The 15938-nt window shown below is 46.3% G+C and overlaps 1 protein-coding gene across 1 annotated transcript in view; it reads right to left on the bottom strand.

Annotated features, from left to right (window-relative positions):
- Window positions 1–1159: 1159 nt before the first annotated feature.
- MYZAP (myocardial zonula adherens protein) overlaps window positions 1160–15938 on the bottom strand; it is a 92648-nt gene continuing 77869 nt past the window's right edge. Inside the window, exons 14-16 of the mRNA XM_065412707.1 lie at window positions 6088–6798; window positions 3046–3268; window positions 1160–1933 (exon numbers count right to left, since the gene is read on the bottom strand). Of these exons, the coding sequence (XP_065268779.1) occupies window positions 1793–1933; window positions 3046–3268; window positions 6088–6798 (1075 nt within the window). The 3' untranslated portion in view covers window positions 1160–1792. The remainder of the gene's footprint in view (window positions 1934–3045; window positions 3269–6087; window positions 6799–15938) is intronic.

Below are 15938 nucleotides of genomic sequence, written 5' to 3' on the forward strand. Positions count from 1 at the left end.
TCACAGTTTAAAGTGGTATGGTTCCAAGAATCACCAGAAACTAATGCATAAGTAGGTTTAAGTTTAGTGTGGGTAGGGCTTACATAATTAAACAGGAGCAAAATCCAAACTCTTCTGGCAAGTTTGCTCTTAAAACCCACAGGGTCACAAATTAGACATGCTTCCACAGTTCCATCCCTTTAAACATGAGACACTGAGGAGCAGAGTGTTTGCTATTCAATCTTTCAATATACAGGATTCCCCAACTTTTAAACAAATATAACCAATTTCCAGTCAGTTTGCATTCTAATATAATCTTAAAAACCTGAAGATTCAACATATGTTTTCCTAACCAGTTCAACTGGGTTATTTTTGTACTAAAGTCACCAGCAGAATCAAATTTTAAAAGCATGCATAACAGAAGTCAAAATGCTGAAAGTTTTGGATTTAATCAGATGCTTCATTATTCCAGAATGTACAAAATAACTATTCTCACTACATCCTGCAAGCCAAGGCCCTTTTCTTCTTTTCAATTAGCATGCTCCAGTTCCCTTATACAGCAACACAATTTCAGAATTATCCTTTAGACAATAACCTTGCTAGCTATGATTTAGCTTGTTACTTATGCTTGGAAGCTAGAAAGGAATCTGATGTTCAGGGTCACATATTTGAAGGACACAATGCTTGAGGCTTCAGCAACATGCATCTGTACACAAGACAGGTAGCTATGTATGATTTGCACAAAGCGTGTTTTATGGGTGTGAGCATACTTTTACAAGTATGGCACTTCTATGGAAAGGCCCTTAAGTTTCCAGATGTCAGTCATTCAAAGCAGACTACACTATAAGTATATTTAACGCTAGTGGACAAACAAAAGTCTTTTTATCTGCCATGGCTTGAGTTCTCCTACAACAGCTAATGCTATTGCCAATAACTAAGTCAGCAGCAGGGAGCTGTATTCCTTATGCTTCAGAGGAAGCTCATAACCCAGGTCTTGGCAAGTAAAATAAAGAATTTTCTATTATTTTTTATCTGAGCTGTATTTCTTTGTAATTAAGGAAAGCTTTTCACTGGTGCTCTCCACCTTCAAACTTCAGTTGAAACAAAGAAAATGCTACTGTGTTTGAGAGATTTTTGATCTTCAATGGTTGGATAGTTTGCATTACTGAAAAAACACCCAAGACTTTATTTCCTCTAATGAAACTAGAGGAAGGATCTGTTCTATTAATTTCAGCAGACAATGGTATTCCAAAAGTTTAATCAATGTACAAAAATAGTATGGAGAAAAAAAAACACCAAGGCCTTTAATAGAAAATATTAGTCTTCAAATTAATTAAATCTCTTGATTTGCTTAACAAGGGTCACCATAACTGGAGAGAACGTCCCTTAGAGCCTGAAGAGGATTTGAGTTATTTTATAACTCAGAGTTCTTATCTATTCACAATAGGTCTAAGGGTGGAAAAATATATTATTCCTTTTACATTCATTTTCCCTCCAACTATAAGCATCTTCTTGTAGACACTTTGTCACTGCTTACCACAGTATGTTGAACAGCTACTTTAGCTGAGCTATATAAAGCCCAATGGGCAATTTTCAGAGGCACTGAGCACATTCTCTGTCTATGAAAATCAGGCCACAAACACCAATATCATTTGTACTCAAACTATTAATCCCTTCCCAGAGCTGCAATGCCACATCTCCTCTAGCAAACACAGCAATCTACATGGTCAAGAATCCTGGTTATCGAGTTTTTAAAAGGGTAGCACAAGAGATCAATTACACTGTCTATTGCCAGATATTTTCCTTTTTGAACTCAGTCTTCCAATGAATGGTAGTCTTCTTCATCCCTCACTTCTCTGTATTTCATTGAGGTTTCCCCTTCAGGTTCATACCTGACCATTTTAATATTCAACATTTCGGCTAGTTTTTGCGCAGCAAGTTTGGCTTGCGTCTCCTAAAACAAACACACACAGGAAAGAGAGAGACACAAGTTAAACTACAATTTGTTATTCATCCTGGGTATCAAAAAATCTACTAGCTGAAAAATAGAAACATTACAGAGTAACTCGCATGATCACATTAAGTCTCATCCCAGCAATTCCTAATATCTGCAAGAAACAGTGGACATTTCCTTAAAATATCTTTAATATTTTGATTTAGAAATTATTTCATTTTATTACTTAAGCAGCAGCTTCTCATGCTGCAATTCTTACATAAGACCTGCTTCCACTTGAGCAAGATCAGGCCTATGTAGAGATGTGGCCTACCAGAGTCATCACATGACTGAGAAACAGAACTCCCATGCTCCAAACCCAGCTCTGACAAAGACTGTGGCCTTTGGCAACTCCCGTAATTTCTCCAGTTCCAGTTTCCCCCTCCGTAAAAAGGGGAAATAACATTTACCTAACTCTCAGGAATGCTGAGATTATTAATTAGTAAGTGCTTATAAAATATTAAGCAGTACCACACTGAAATTAAATAGCCCAACACCAACAAGTTTTAACTAGCTGTCCAGTTTTAAGTATTACCAGTCTGTCATCATATGGAATTCAATGCCAAAATCCAGTGCCAGATCTCTGTTCAAAATGAAACTTCCTTAACTTCCAGTGACTACAAAGAACTTGGTCATTGCCAGTCACTGTGGGAAGAAAATCAACTGCAATTACTTGCACACATTTCAGATCTATAACACCGGATACTTCTTTTGCCTTCATTAGCATGAATGGGGTATCCAGCACATGCTAGTGACTGGTATGCTTGTTACTGAGTATACTTTTTGAGTTCAAATCACAGAAGTGACAAGTAACACTGAAATGAATTGATCATTACTATATGCAAAGAATAATGCTAAATTTTATTCACTGCTTGATAAACAGCTCTAAAGAATGAATTTGGGGGGGGAAAAAAGGACAGAATCAAATAGAAAAATTAATCTGACCTTATAAAGAGTCTAGAAGTCTCAACTGACTAACATATGAAAGGCATAGCCTTTATACTGTGGCTTTCCAGAATGGTTCCAGCAATATAATTACATTTTCCAGACCAAACAGTACCACTGATTCATACCTCATAAATTTCTTTTTGCTGTGTCTGAATTGCTATTGATTCTTCTATGGATAACAATTGGGTAGGTGCATGATGAAGTGGTGGCAGCCGGGCTGCTGTGATGTCATCCAGATGTTTCTTATATCTAAGACGTCTTTCTTCTTCAGAAATCGAAGACCCAAGTCTCCTAGGTGACCGACTAGGTGAGGAATCATGAGATGAGCCACTCCACTCAGCTGGTAATCTAAAAGGGATCAAATGTGAAGTTGCAACCCATATTTGCAATGTGAATTTAAGACAGTTTTTAATTCTAGAAATAGTCATTTCTGATACAGAAAGACTAAGAAAGAGACAGTATAAATCAGGGCATATTATAATGTACCACATAAGTGAACAATAAGCCAAACTTTCATAGTGCTTCTTCATGTAAAAAAGTAATTAATTTTCACAACACTTTTACAAGGAAGAAAACTTTACCAATGAGGAAAAATTCATGGAGAGGTTAAGTGACTTCCTCGAGGCCACACAGTAAATCACTGCTTCAGCAAGGATTAGAACAGGGGTTGGCAACCTATGGCACGCGTGCCAAAGACGGCATGCGAGCCGATTTTTAATGGCACACTGCTGCCTGCCGGGGTCCCGCTCAGCCCGCTGCCGAACCCCAGCAGCGGGCTGAGCCGGACCCCTGCAGGCAGCAGCGTGCCATTAAAAATCCTGGCCGACCCAGCCCGCTCTTCTCCGCCCCTGCCTACCGCTCTCTCTGGCGGGGGCAGGGGGCAGAAGCAAGCTTGGGCCTACCGGCTGCTGCTGTACGGCAAGCTCAGCTGGCAGCCAAGCTTCCCCCTCCCCCACCTCTTCCCCCAGCGTGCTGCGTGGAGCCCCGCCTCCTCTCCCTCCCTGCCGCCGATGGCCCTTGCGAGGGAGGGGAGAAGTGCAGCCCCAGCGCCCTCGCTGCTCAGACTGGCAAGGAGGCGGGGAAGAGGCAGGGGGAAGGGGGGCAGGAGTGGGGCATATCCCTCCAGCCCCCTGCCGTGAGTCGCTCAGGGGGCTGGGAGCACCCCCCTGATCCCAGCACCCCCCAGCCCTCTGCCCTGACCCCTGCACCCCAGCCCCCTGCATCCCCCCGCGACCCCATCCCTGATTCCTGCACCCTCCACACATACCCAGCCCCCTCACACCCCATGCCTTGACTCCTGCACCCCCTCACACGCCCCCAGCCCTCTGCCCTGACTCCTGCACCCTCCACACCCTTGCCCTGACTGCTGCACTCCCAACACCCCCTGCCCTGACTCCTGCACTCCCCACACATACCCAGCCCCCCCCCACACACACCCCATGCCCTGACTCTTGCACCCCCCCACATCCCCACCCTGATCACCAGGTTGGCAGCAGGCTGAGTGGGGCCGGTGTCTGGGACCCCAGCTGGCAAGGGGCCGGCAGCCAGAACCCCAGACCGGCAGCGGGCTGAGTGGGGCCGGCAGCCGGGACCCTGGCTGGCAGGAGCCAGCGGACGGAACCCCAGACCGGCAGCAGGCTGAGCCGCTCGGCCCACTGCTGGTCTGGGGTGCCGGCCCCGCTCAGCCTGCCGCCGGTCTGGGGTGCCGGCCCCTGGCCCTGCTCAGCCCGCTGCCGGTCTGGGGTTCTGGCTGCCGGCCCCTTGTCAGCTGGGGTCCCAGCCGCCGGCCCTGCTCAGCCCGCTGCCAACATGGGGTTCTGGCTGCTGGCCCCTTGCTAGCCGGGGTTCCGGCCGCAAGCCCCGCTCAGCCCGCTGCCGGCCTAGGTGAACGGAACCCCAGGCTGGAAGCGGGCTGAGCAGGCTGGTGGCTTAAGATCAACATTTTAATTTAATTTTAAATGAAGCTTCTTAAATATTTTGAAAACCTTGTTTACTTTACATACAACAGTAGTTTAGTTATATTATATATAGACTTATAGAGAGAGACCTTCTAAAAAACGTTAAAATGTATTACTGGCACACGAAACCTTAAATTACAGTGAATAAATGAAGACTCGGCACACCACTTCTGAAAGGTTGCCGACCCCTGGATTAGAATGAAGGAGTCCCCAGCTCAGCAATGAGTCCATTAGAATATGCTGCCTCTCTCAATCTACTGAACACTATCTACTTCAATTAACTTCCCTGAGGTTGAGGACATTCATTTTCTCACAGGAAATGCTCCAGCACATTGAAGGATCATGCCCTACTTAAGTACAATCTCTCTCTACACACAGGTTTCTAATACTAACCATAAAATCACATACTACACAGACACCTGGAGTCACTCTTTCCTGCCTTCCTCTGTGATATCTGAAGTTTTTAATCAATGGGAAAAAAATGAACTAGTGATTTCATACAGCTTGTAATCTTCTAATACTTTCAATATACTTTGTAGTGATCTGCAGCTACAATAGGTCCATCTTTTCAATTACATGAAGACACTGTGATGATGCTCCATCATGCATATCAATTGTTTCCAGAATAGCACCTAGTAAAGGTGCAAAGCTATCATATCACCAACTTCTAGCAAATATTCTTTCGGGGGGAAAAATCTCTGCCAGAAGTTATACTTCTAGTTCTCTATTTCTGCTTATTTTCTGCCCATAAAAATGGCAGTGGCTGGGAGTCAGAGAAACTTCAGGTAGTCACTGTTGAAGTTTCCAGACAATTTTGCCAATACAGAAATTAAAATTCAGAGTGATCCTGAAAAGCCACCTGCTATTACAGTTCAGTTGTAATCGTAAAGGAATATTTGCCAGTTAAATAATAGCTTTGTAGCATGGACCAAAAAAAACCTTTTAGGGTTGATGATGATTATTTACTACTTGTGGAATCAGGCGACTAAGTGACACATTTTAAGATAACGTTTGAATCAGGATTTTAGCCCCAGTCCCCAGATGTGGGGGACTAGCACATTAAACTAGCATGCCACTAAATGCCATATGTCTTTTTGATCATCTAATTCTGTTAAAACAAAGCAAAAAAGCATTTACAGTCACCAATTTTATATAGAGACTAGTTAGTCCTGCTATTTATGAGAAACTTCTATATTCTGCAATACTTACACGTTGGTTTTAAATTTATTTTTAGATCTTGGGTTCTTAGCTCTTGATTCTAGAACTTCAATATAATGTGGTTTTTTTGGTGCCACGGTGGGAAGGCTTCCAAAGGGATTATTCTTAAATTTAGCAATGTTCTGTTCTTTTTCTGATTTTCTTTCACTGTTATTCCCATCTCCAACTGCAACTCTTTCAAAGGCATCAACCAGCATGTCACCACTGTTGCCTGAAGCATCCACTGCACTTTCTGTTTCACCCAGAGAACAGTATTTAGGTATCTGCTGATCAATTTTCATCAGGCTGATTGAGGATGAATTTAAATTGGATTTACTTTCCTGAGATTTTGCATGGTCTTCTATCATACTCTCTATTTGATCACGTTTTTTATAGCCCTTTGCAGAAGCTGTATGTGTGTCTCTTTTCTCGGTACATTCAGCTTCCTTGTCTTGCAAAACAGTTTTAGAAGCTTTGTTTACATTAGTAGCAGAGTTTTCATAAATAGATGAGAAAACTTTATTTGTTGATTTGTCCTCACTCAGGGCAACTCTTTGCTTGTTTGTATTAATCTCCTCTTGTTTTGTCTGAAACTCCAGTCTAACAACAGACAACAGTTCAGTTGTCCTCCTTAATTCTTCCTGTTGTGCTATGGCAAGCTTCAGCTTTTCAACAAAATCAGAGATCTTTTTACCTTTATCTGGAAGTCTATAAATAAAAGTCCTAAAAATAAGAAAGAAATAATTATGTGACAAGCCTCAAGTCTTATTTCTGATATTCACATATGTAATATCAAATGGATAAATTTAATAGTTTCATGAAAATATTAAAACATTGCTGGTTCCATGACATAAAACATTCTGAAAACATTAGAATTCTAAAGTTTGCATAAATGCATGACATCTGTAGTTTTATAAGTTCATGACTATAGCAGAAAAAAAGTAATCATTTTGCCAAACAAGTGAAGATTATTCTGAGCTGAATTAATGGATAGCAAATATTTTACAGTGATTTCATTTAAAAGATCACAGAACTGGGAGGGGAAAATACAAGACAGAAGTGAACTGTGCTATAATTACTGAAGATATTTATCAATTGACTTTAGAACTGTGAACATATGTAAAATTTGAGTATACTTCTTAAACTGTTGTCTTGACAGCCTTACCCAGAATACTCTTCACAACTCTATTATGTTATCAAAGCTATCTGTAGCAAATTAATCATAGAAGTGTATGTGTCTGAAATCCAACCTAGAAATTGATGTGATTCTGACACAAATGAGTAGCATTCACAACCAGTAAATTGGGTCCAAGGAAGTTTACCTAACTTACTAACAGGTAAGCAGCGCCGGGCTGGAGCCCAAACTCCTCCTGCACCCCACACCACAACTCACTGCCGCACCCCGCCTGCACCCAAACTCCCTGCCCTGAGCCCCTTGCTGCACCTCGCACCCCTCTCTGCACCCTGCCCTGAGCCCCCTCCCACACTCCACACTCCTCTCTGCACCCCTGCCCTGAGCCCCCTCATACACCCTACACCCTTTCTCTGCCCCAACCCCTTGCCCTGAGCCCCTTCCTGCACACCGCACTCCCTCTCATCCCACACTCCCTCCTGCACCCCAACCCCCTGCCCCGGCTGCAATTTCCCCACCCAGTTGTGGCCCTCGAGCCAAAAAGTTTGCCCACCCCTGCCTTAGAGAATAGGGCTAAAATTGCACTTTTGTGCAGTATGCATGTTTGTTCTAGTTCTTCCTTTTCCCCACTCTTTAGTCTTCCTTCCCTGGAAGGGGGGGGGGGGAAATAGATATGTCTTTATACTAAGTTAGCTACCTCACTGTCATTTTTTAGAGGGGACCAGGCACTGGAGTTTTTACCTCAGCATAGCTAGTTGTAATCAATCATAGCCCCACTAATTGGGGTTTACCTCAACTAGCTATGCGGAGGTATAAAACTACTTGTGTCTTGTCTCCACTACAATTTTACATCAAACTAGCTATCTCGATGTGAAACAAGACATCTTTTTTACAATGAAGACATAGCCTAAGATTAGATACACCTCTCTATATTCCCCAAATAAATTGTGTTCTCCTCCCCACTTTGGCCTTTACTCATTAACACACACACACACACACACACTCCTTTTATTGAAACGAGACTAGAAAGCCTCCTTAAAAACAATGTATTTCTGTAGGTAACATGTCAGATTTGCAAATCATTAAAGCCTTGACCCCGCAAACATGTAAACATATGGGGTGGTTTTACTCATGTGAGGAACCCCATTGACTTTGAATAGAGTCACTCATGCTTAAATGCTTGCAAGATCAGGTCCTACTAAAGCAAAAGCATCATTTATCTATTGTTCTTCACTGGTTCTTGCTCCCAGGCTCAGGATATAAGTGATCACCACGTGTTGGGTCAGGAAGGAATTTTCCCCCAGGTCAAATTGGCAGTAACAAACTTTTTCACCTTCCTTTGCAGTGTGTGGGTCCAGGTTACTTGCCAGGATTAGCTGGGTCTACCTAACAATCATTTCCCTGCCACTACAGGGGCTTTGGGCATTGGTGCACCTCAGTCCCACCTATTCTCTGCCTGTGGCACCTAACAGTCTAGTTTCCTGTAGACTGTAATACTTTGGTCACTGGGTTTAGTGTGTGGGTGCTAGGTGGCGTTGGTAGCTTGTGATATACAGGAATCAGACCAGATGATCCGGTCATCCCTTCTGGCACTGAATTCTACGATAGTTTGATCCTGTAGTGCTTGGACTCCCAAATCCTTCTGTCCCTTATCACTGCACTTGCTGTACTTGGCACAGCCCCCGTGAGGTGGCCCTTTCAATAGGGGAAAATCCTTATGACTATTGGGCCTGTTCTGCCCACTGAGTCTGATCTGTGACCTGGTTGTTATCCCTCTCAGAAGGTCACAGCTCCTGTCACCGTGGTATCCACCGTCCAAAGTGACAGCGGACAGTGGGGGGACGGGTGCTCTTGCAAAGTCACTGGCAGGATCAGGCTTCACTGTGTCATGTCTGTGTGTGTTGGAGGTGGTGGTGGTTGGGGGGCGGGGGGGAGAACAGGAGGCAGGCAGCTATGTGTGTGTGCACGTGTTAATGTAGGGGGGATGATAGCGGTGTGTTGGTCTTGCGGTAGCGGTGCCTCTATCTGTGTATGTATGTGTTGGAGGTGGTGGAAGCTGGGGGCTAGGGGACAGGACGCAGGACAGCTGTGTGTGTGTGTGTGAGGGGGGGAATGACAACGGTGTTGGGGTAGTGGTGTGTCTATCTGTGTGTGCTGGAGGTGGTGGTGGCTGGGGGGAGGGGGACAGGAGGCAGGACAGCTCTGTTTGTGCGCACAGGTGTAAGGGAGATAATAGCGATGCATTGGTGTTGGGGTAGTGGTGAGTCTGTGTGTGTGTGCGTACGTGTGTGTGTCTGTGTTATAGGTGGTGATGGCTGGGGGGGGGCAGGAGGCAGGGCAGCTCTGGTGGGTGCACGCAGGCATGGCGGGGATGACAGTGGTGTGTTGGTGTTGGGGTAGCAGTGCGTATCTCTGTGTGTGTGAGAGCATGTGTGTTGGAAGTGGTGGCTGGTGGGGGCAGGAGGCAGGGCAGCTCTGTGGGGGGGGAATGAGAGTGTGTGTTGGTGTTGGGGTAGCAGTGTGTGCGTGTGTGTTGGAGGTGGGAGGGGCAGGATGCACAGCAGCTGTGTGTGTGGGGAAGGGATGACAGCGGTGTGTTGAGGTAGCAACGTGTGTCTCGGTGTGTGTGTGTTGGGGAGTGGTGGTGAGAGCACATAAGGAGGCAGGGCACCTGTGTGTGAGGCGGGGTGTTGGTGTTGGGGTAGCAGAGTGTGTGTGTTGGAGGTGGTGGCTGGGGGGGGAGTGGGGCAGGGATGACAGCGAGGTGTTGAACAGAAGGTGCACGAGGGCAGCGGTGTGTGTATTGGGGGCAGGCAGTTGGTCCCCGGCGGGAAGCAGTTACGCCGGTTACCGCCCCCCTCTGCCGCGCGGGACCGTGCGCGGGGAAGGACGGGCTCAGCTCAGCCCCGGGATGGTCTCGCTCCCCCCGGCCCCGGGCTCACCGAGCGGCCAGCAGCCTCTCCTGGCGCCTCAGCATCTCCTGCAACTCTTGCAGGCTTCGGCCCCGCAGCTCCCCGCCTTCCCCTGGCGGCGATGACATGCTGCCAGCCGGCCGGGAATGGGCACGTGCCACTGCGGGGGTTTCCCCAGCACCGGCTCCGCCAGCTGCTTCCGTTGCCCACAGGAGACCGCCATGTTACCGGAAGGGACGGTACGGCAGCGGGATCAGACTTTGTTGAAAGGCGGGTGTGTGCGCTGCTGAAAGCACCGCCCCTTCCCTAGGCCCTTAGCCTGTCGTCCCGCCCCTCTCTAGGTCCCGTTCTTATTCCACGCGCACACCCTCCCCTGGCCGGATGGGCCCCGCCCCCCCACATCCCTGGCGCCTTCAGTGCCTACCGTCCACAAACCATCACCCCACCCCCACCCGTGTCTCTCCCGCCCCCCATCCTTCCCACCATCCCAAACGTGCCTAATCCCCCTCCTCTGCCCCCTAAACCTCTGCCCACCTCCCCCCGTCTGACCAGACACCCCCCTCTCCATAAAACCCCTGCATCCCCCACACAGACATTATACCCCCGTTAGTCCCTTCCCCCACACAAGCCCCAGGCTCCTCCCTCCACTAAACTTTCCACACAACCCTTCTCCAAACCCTGATCGCCTCCCCCTCTACATGACCCCTGCTGGATCCCATATACACAAATATACCAACTCCTGAGCAAGCCTCACGCACCTCCTCCTCCCAGGCCCCCTTATCTCTACCCACAACTACTTTGGGGTCTAATATCCCACGTCCCTGCCAACCAGGGCCAGCTTTAGGAAGTGCGGGGCCCAATTCAAACATTTTTGGCTGGGCCCCGGCAGGGATGACTAACAAACAAACAAAAAAGTAAAAAAAAGCCTTTCATTTCTTCCATGTATTATTTACTTTCCATAACTATATAAATAATAAAATTATATATTATATATATTGCATCATATATGCTGTTGATCGGTTATTAATGAGCTCTGTTTCATGTGTGTGGGTCCCCGGCACTCCCTGGGGGAGTGCACATGTGTGGGTCCCAGCTGCTCCCTGCCCCCCTCATTGAAGCAGGTATGCAGGGTTACTGCCCTGGGAACTGCAGGGCACCACTGGACATGGGGCTGGCTGGAGGCAGGGCAGGGGCTGACTGGAGGTAGGGTCTGGCTGCAGGCAGGGCAAGGGGTGCGGGGCTGGCTGGAGACAGGGGTGTGTGGGGCCGGCTGGCTGGCTTCAGGCAGGGCCGCAGGGGGGTGCGGCAGGGGTTGGCAGGGCTGGAGACAGAGGAGTGCCGGACTGGCTGGCTTCAGGCAGGGGTGTGTGGCAGGGGTTGGCTGGAGACAGGGCAGGGGGTGCAGGGCTGGCTGCAGGCAGGACAGGGGGTGTGGGGCTGGTGCGGGCAGGAGAGAGGGTGCAGGGATGGTGTGGGCAGGGGGTGCAGGGCTGGAGGCAGGGCAGGGGGTGCAGTAGGGGCTGGCTGCAGGCAGGTGGTGCAGGGCTGGCTGGAGACGGGCTGGCTGTGGGCAGGGCACGGGGCTGGTGTGGGCAGGGGGTGCAGCAGAGGCAGCTGGAGCCCCCCGCTATCCCAGGGTTCTGGGGGCTATATAAAGGGCCCAGGGCTCCCCTGCTTCTACCGTCCCAGCCCTTTAAATAGCCAAGGGAGCCCTGGGGAAGCGGTGGGGCTCCAGCGGCTATTTAAAGGGCCGGGCCGGTAGAGGCAGCAGGAGCCCCAGACTTTTAAAATAGCCCCCAGAGTCCCGCAGCCCTACCCCAGGGCTCCAGCAGTGCGGCTCTGGTGCAATTTAAAGGGCTTGAGGCTCCAGCCCCTGCTGGGAGCCCCAGGCCCTTTAAATTGCCTCCTGGGGAAGCCGGGCCACCCCCGTACGGCACACTGGATCTTGCTGGTACGCCGTACCGGGGCTTGGGCGCGAGGCCCTCTTAGGTGCGGGGCCCAATTCAGGGGAATTGGTTGAATTGGCCTAAAGCCAGCCCTGCTGCCAACTGCATTCCTGCTTTGCACAGAAGTTCACACTCACCTTCCAGATAACCATGTATAGGGTCATACATTATAATGCAAATGTACTGTTTTTCTCTACCATAGATAAAACTTTGTGGAGCACTGTATCTTAAAAATAAACGTTGTCACAGATGATGTTGGAAGCAAAGCCAGTTGTGAATGCAATCCTCAGTCACCCAATTGTGTTCTACCTGTTCAGACCAATGATGCGGCCAGCTCAGGGTCTGCAATATTTTTTCTACTGAGATCCTGATGTCTCATTTTTCAACCTAGACAATCAACGATTAGATATTCATGCAGTGTTTTAATTCATTAGGGACAAATCCTGTCCATTCCTCCATGACTGCAGGAACGAAGACATAGAAGAATCAGTGTGGTGGTTTCACTGCTCAGAGGGCAGGATCAGGGTGGTTACTCAAGTCTGAATTGTGGTGACTTTTACAAGTCCCTCCAACTCCCAAATTAGCTTCTGGTAATGGCTGAAAAAGCAAAAAAGATGGGAAAGGACAGCATCTATACCCTCCGTTCAGCACTCTTAGCAGCCCGCATGCATCAAAGTGGAAAAGTTGTTCCTTTCACTCCCCCAACCTTGGTGCTTCTGCAGTTAGAAAGCAGACCCCTACAGCCAGATAGAAAATTTCCTCATTCCTGAAGCAAGTCATTTTGTTAAACTTTCTAGTAGTACTTTAAATAAACAAACAAGAATAATAGAAATTAGCTGTCTACCACCCCCAGAGCAACATTTATATAATGTTGTCATATTCACTCAATTATTGTGCAATGGGGCACCCCTTGTAAAGTGACTGGTGTCAGAGAACAGATACCAGGATGAGACTCAAAATGGCAATTTTCAAATACATCTATATTCCCCCAAAACATTAACACAAGACAACCAGCAAAATAGGAGAAATGCACTCAAGACTACAGGGAGTGGGACTTAAACAGCAGGAACCAGGAAGAGAGGGATGGATTGAGAGGAGAAGGAAGGGAATTGAATGAGGATGGTAGGGTGGCGCCAGTTTCCTATTTCAAGCTGAGCGGTGCAGATGTTTGAAAAGATCTGTGGCTTGTGAACCACAGGTTGCTGACTTCTGCACTAAATAAATCAAGCGACCCAATTGAGGCAAAGGGCCCTGAGCCCATCAGAGTTCAACTCAAGATGGATCCCCCGTGTCACAAAGTCTGCATTCTTGAAAGTGGTCATTATGTTCATTGCAAGAAACACATTTTGTAGTAAACTGGATGAAAGAAATGGTAGAGAACAGAAGCAGATACTTGTGTCTGGTGTTCAACAATCAGTTTACTGAGAAAGTAGTGAGGGTCTAGATTTCTTACAAAAATTGATTATTTGCATTTTTCACTGGTAAAAATCTAGCCACTTCCATTTGTTTCAATGGACATTATCTTGTAGCTGACTATAGGAACTTATTAGGACTCAAGATTTTTAATTGTCAGGGATTGCTTAGTAAGGGTAAAGGTGGAGATTACAGGGATTTTTGCAAATTGACATTTTCTATTGACTATTTTTAGTTTGGCCACAAATTTACATTTTGAAAATACAGGTTTTTATAAAATGTAGTGACAATGGATACATTTCTACCTTTTAAAAAAAAATCCCAAATGAGAACAGATGATTTGAAGTAAATAAACATTTCTCTTCACAATGCAAGAGCTAAACCTTGCAACACTAAAAAAACCAAAAGTGAAACTGACTCCATTGACTTTCAAACAGAAATGCAAAATCTAACAAAGAACACAAGACAGTGTCCTTGTTATGTCAAACTTGTTTTAAAATATCTTAGTGCATAATACACAAGGTAAATATAGAACTTCAGACTCCATTGGTTTGCTTATTTTGTTTTTTCTCAACTGGTTGTTATGAGTGCCATGATCTTTATTAAACCCACTCCATCTAGTAGAAATAATAATAAAGCCATTAGCTGAATGGTGGTTCCCAGGTGGCAGATTTGGGTCTTTTAAAGTTTATCCCAATAGAGGCTGCTTGGTCCAAGTACTAGTAAAGAGACACATTTCTCAGAGATTGTTAAAACAGTTGTTTTATGAACAGGATGAACTAAAGGCCAATCCCAGAGGGATTGAGGGAGGAAGCATGTTAAAATGACTATCCACCCCTTTGTTTGCTCAGCTGGAAGGTGAATGGAAAGGCTGAGGGCCAGGGGAAATGAGATTAATCAAGTCGGCAGCTACCCATTGGAAAAAAAAAAAAACACATGATCAGGGTGAGAAAAACCCAACTAAGTGACTATTGAGTGGATTGTATCAGTGCCTGCTGCCCCCAGCCCAGATCATCCCCTCCTGCAGAAAATCCTACAGGAGAAGGAAAAAAATCTCTGTTTGCCCCATTTCTTCCTGATCATTCTGTCAGGGGAGGCAGGTTTTGGCTCTGACAAATAGGCAAGAATACTCCCCCTCCCCAATTTAGATGATCCCATGGAAGCTGTAATAGGCCAAATGAAGGCTCTATTCCCCTGCATCTGCTCTGAATTCTAGCCCCTCCTCTGAACAACTCCCAGTAACCCTTTAGACCTATAAGTGGAACTTTGTTAGCTTACTCTTCACACAGCCAGAGGCAGGATGATGCATATCCCTCAGCTCACCCCCTGCTGCCCTATCTCCGCCTCTTCTCCTTGTGCAAACCACAGAGAAAGAGGTGGCAATGTCATGGAAAGAGAATGCCTCCTTTTTCTGTAGGGGAACAGGGAGACACACATACAGAGGGTTCTTTTCATGCACAGGTCTAGGCGGGATGATCTACAGGTCTATCACTATTATACATTGAGTTGCTGCTGTGTAACTTCAGTTCAATCATTATTACATGTGCAGAAAGGTAATAGCATTTACAATTTATATTTCTAACTCTAAACTGCAACACCACCATGCAACAGTAGGAAAAACGGTGATGGGGATGAAATCTCATGTTGCAAATTACCAACATGAATCATCAGCAATGATGTGCTGGATACAAAACATGTGAGAGTTCCCTTATGGCATCACTCATAAGGACAATCACTCAGACTGTGACATTCATCTGTCTTTAGCTATCATCATTAGGAAGAATACTGAGTATATGATGCCTGTATTAGGATAAGATTTAGAATTCCCTTTATGGTTTAAGTATGATCAGCAATTTAGGTGAAGGTCATCAAGTGATCCAGCTATAGAAAAGAATGGGGTGAATATACATTCCTGGTCGAGTTTGATCTTGTCACTTATTCAGCAGAAGCCATTATGGATGCCTAGGCAGTGGAAAGCAGACGCAAATGCTCAAAGGTAGAAGTGGATCTGAAACCCCCTCCTCACTCCTACCCCTACCTCCCTGCTATGAACTGGCATTTGGAGCAATTGTGGGGAAGGGGAAGGTCATGCATTCTCAGGCCTTGCCAGCTGAGAGTACAGAGAACTGTTTTGCAGGAACGAAATGCCCCAAACAGCCCTGTTTTGAAGACAAGTAGATGTCATCAGACTGAACATGGTCAGCCTAATACAATCTAGGGACTTTGGCCACTTCTTTTTCTACTGGGGTTCAGAAGTAGCATATTTACATTGAACATCAGTAGGGGTGCCAATTTTGGTTGGACGTATTCCTGGAGATTTCATCACATGACATAATCTTTAATTCCTGGAGACTCCAGGCCAATCCTGGAGGGTGGCAACCCTACACATCAATAGTATTTTCACAGCTTGTCTTGAAGAACGTTTTCTTTGTATTAGAGCATGTTTTGCCTCCACATTAG

Source organism: Emys orbicularis, chromosome 10 (genome assembly GCF_028017835.1).
Source record: "Emys orbicularis isolate rEmyOrb1 chromosome 10, rEmyOrb1.hap1, whole genome shotgun sequence".
NCBI classification, from domain to species: Eukaryota; Metazoa; Chordata; order Testudines; family Emydidae; genus Emys; species Emys orbicularis.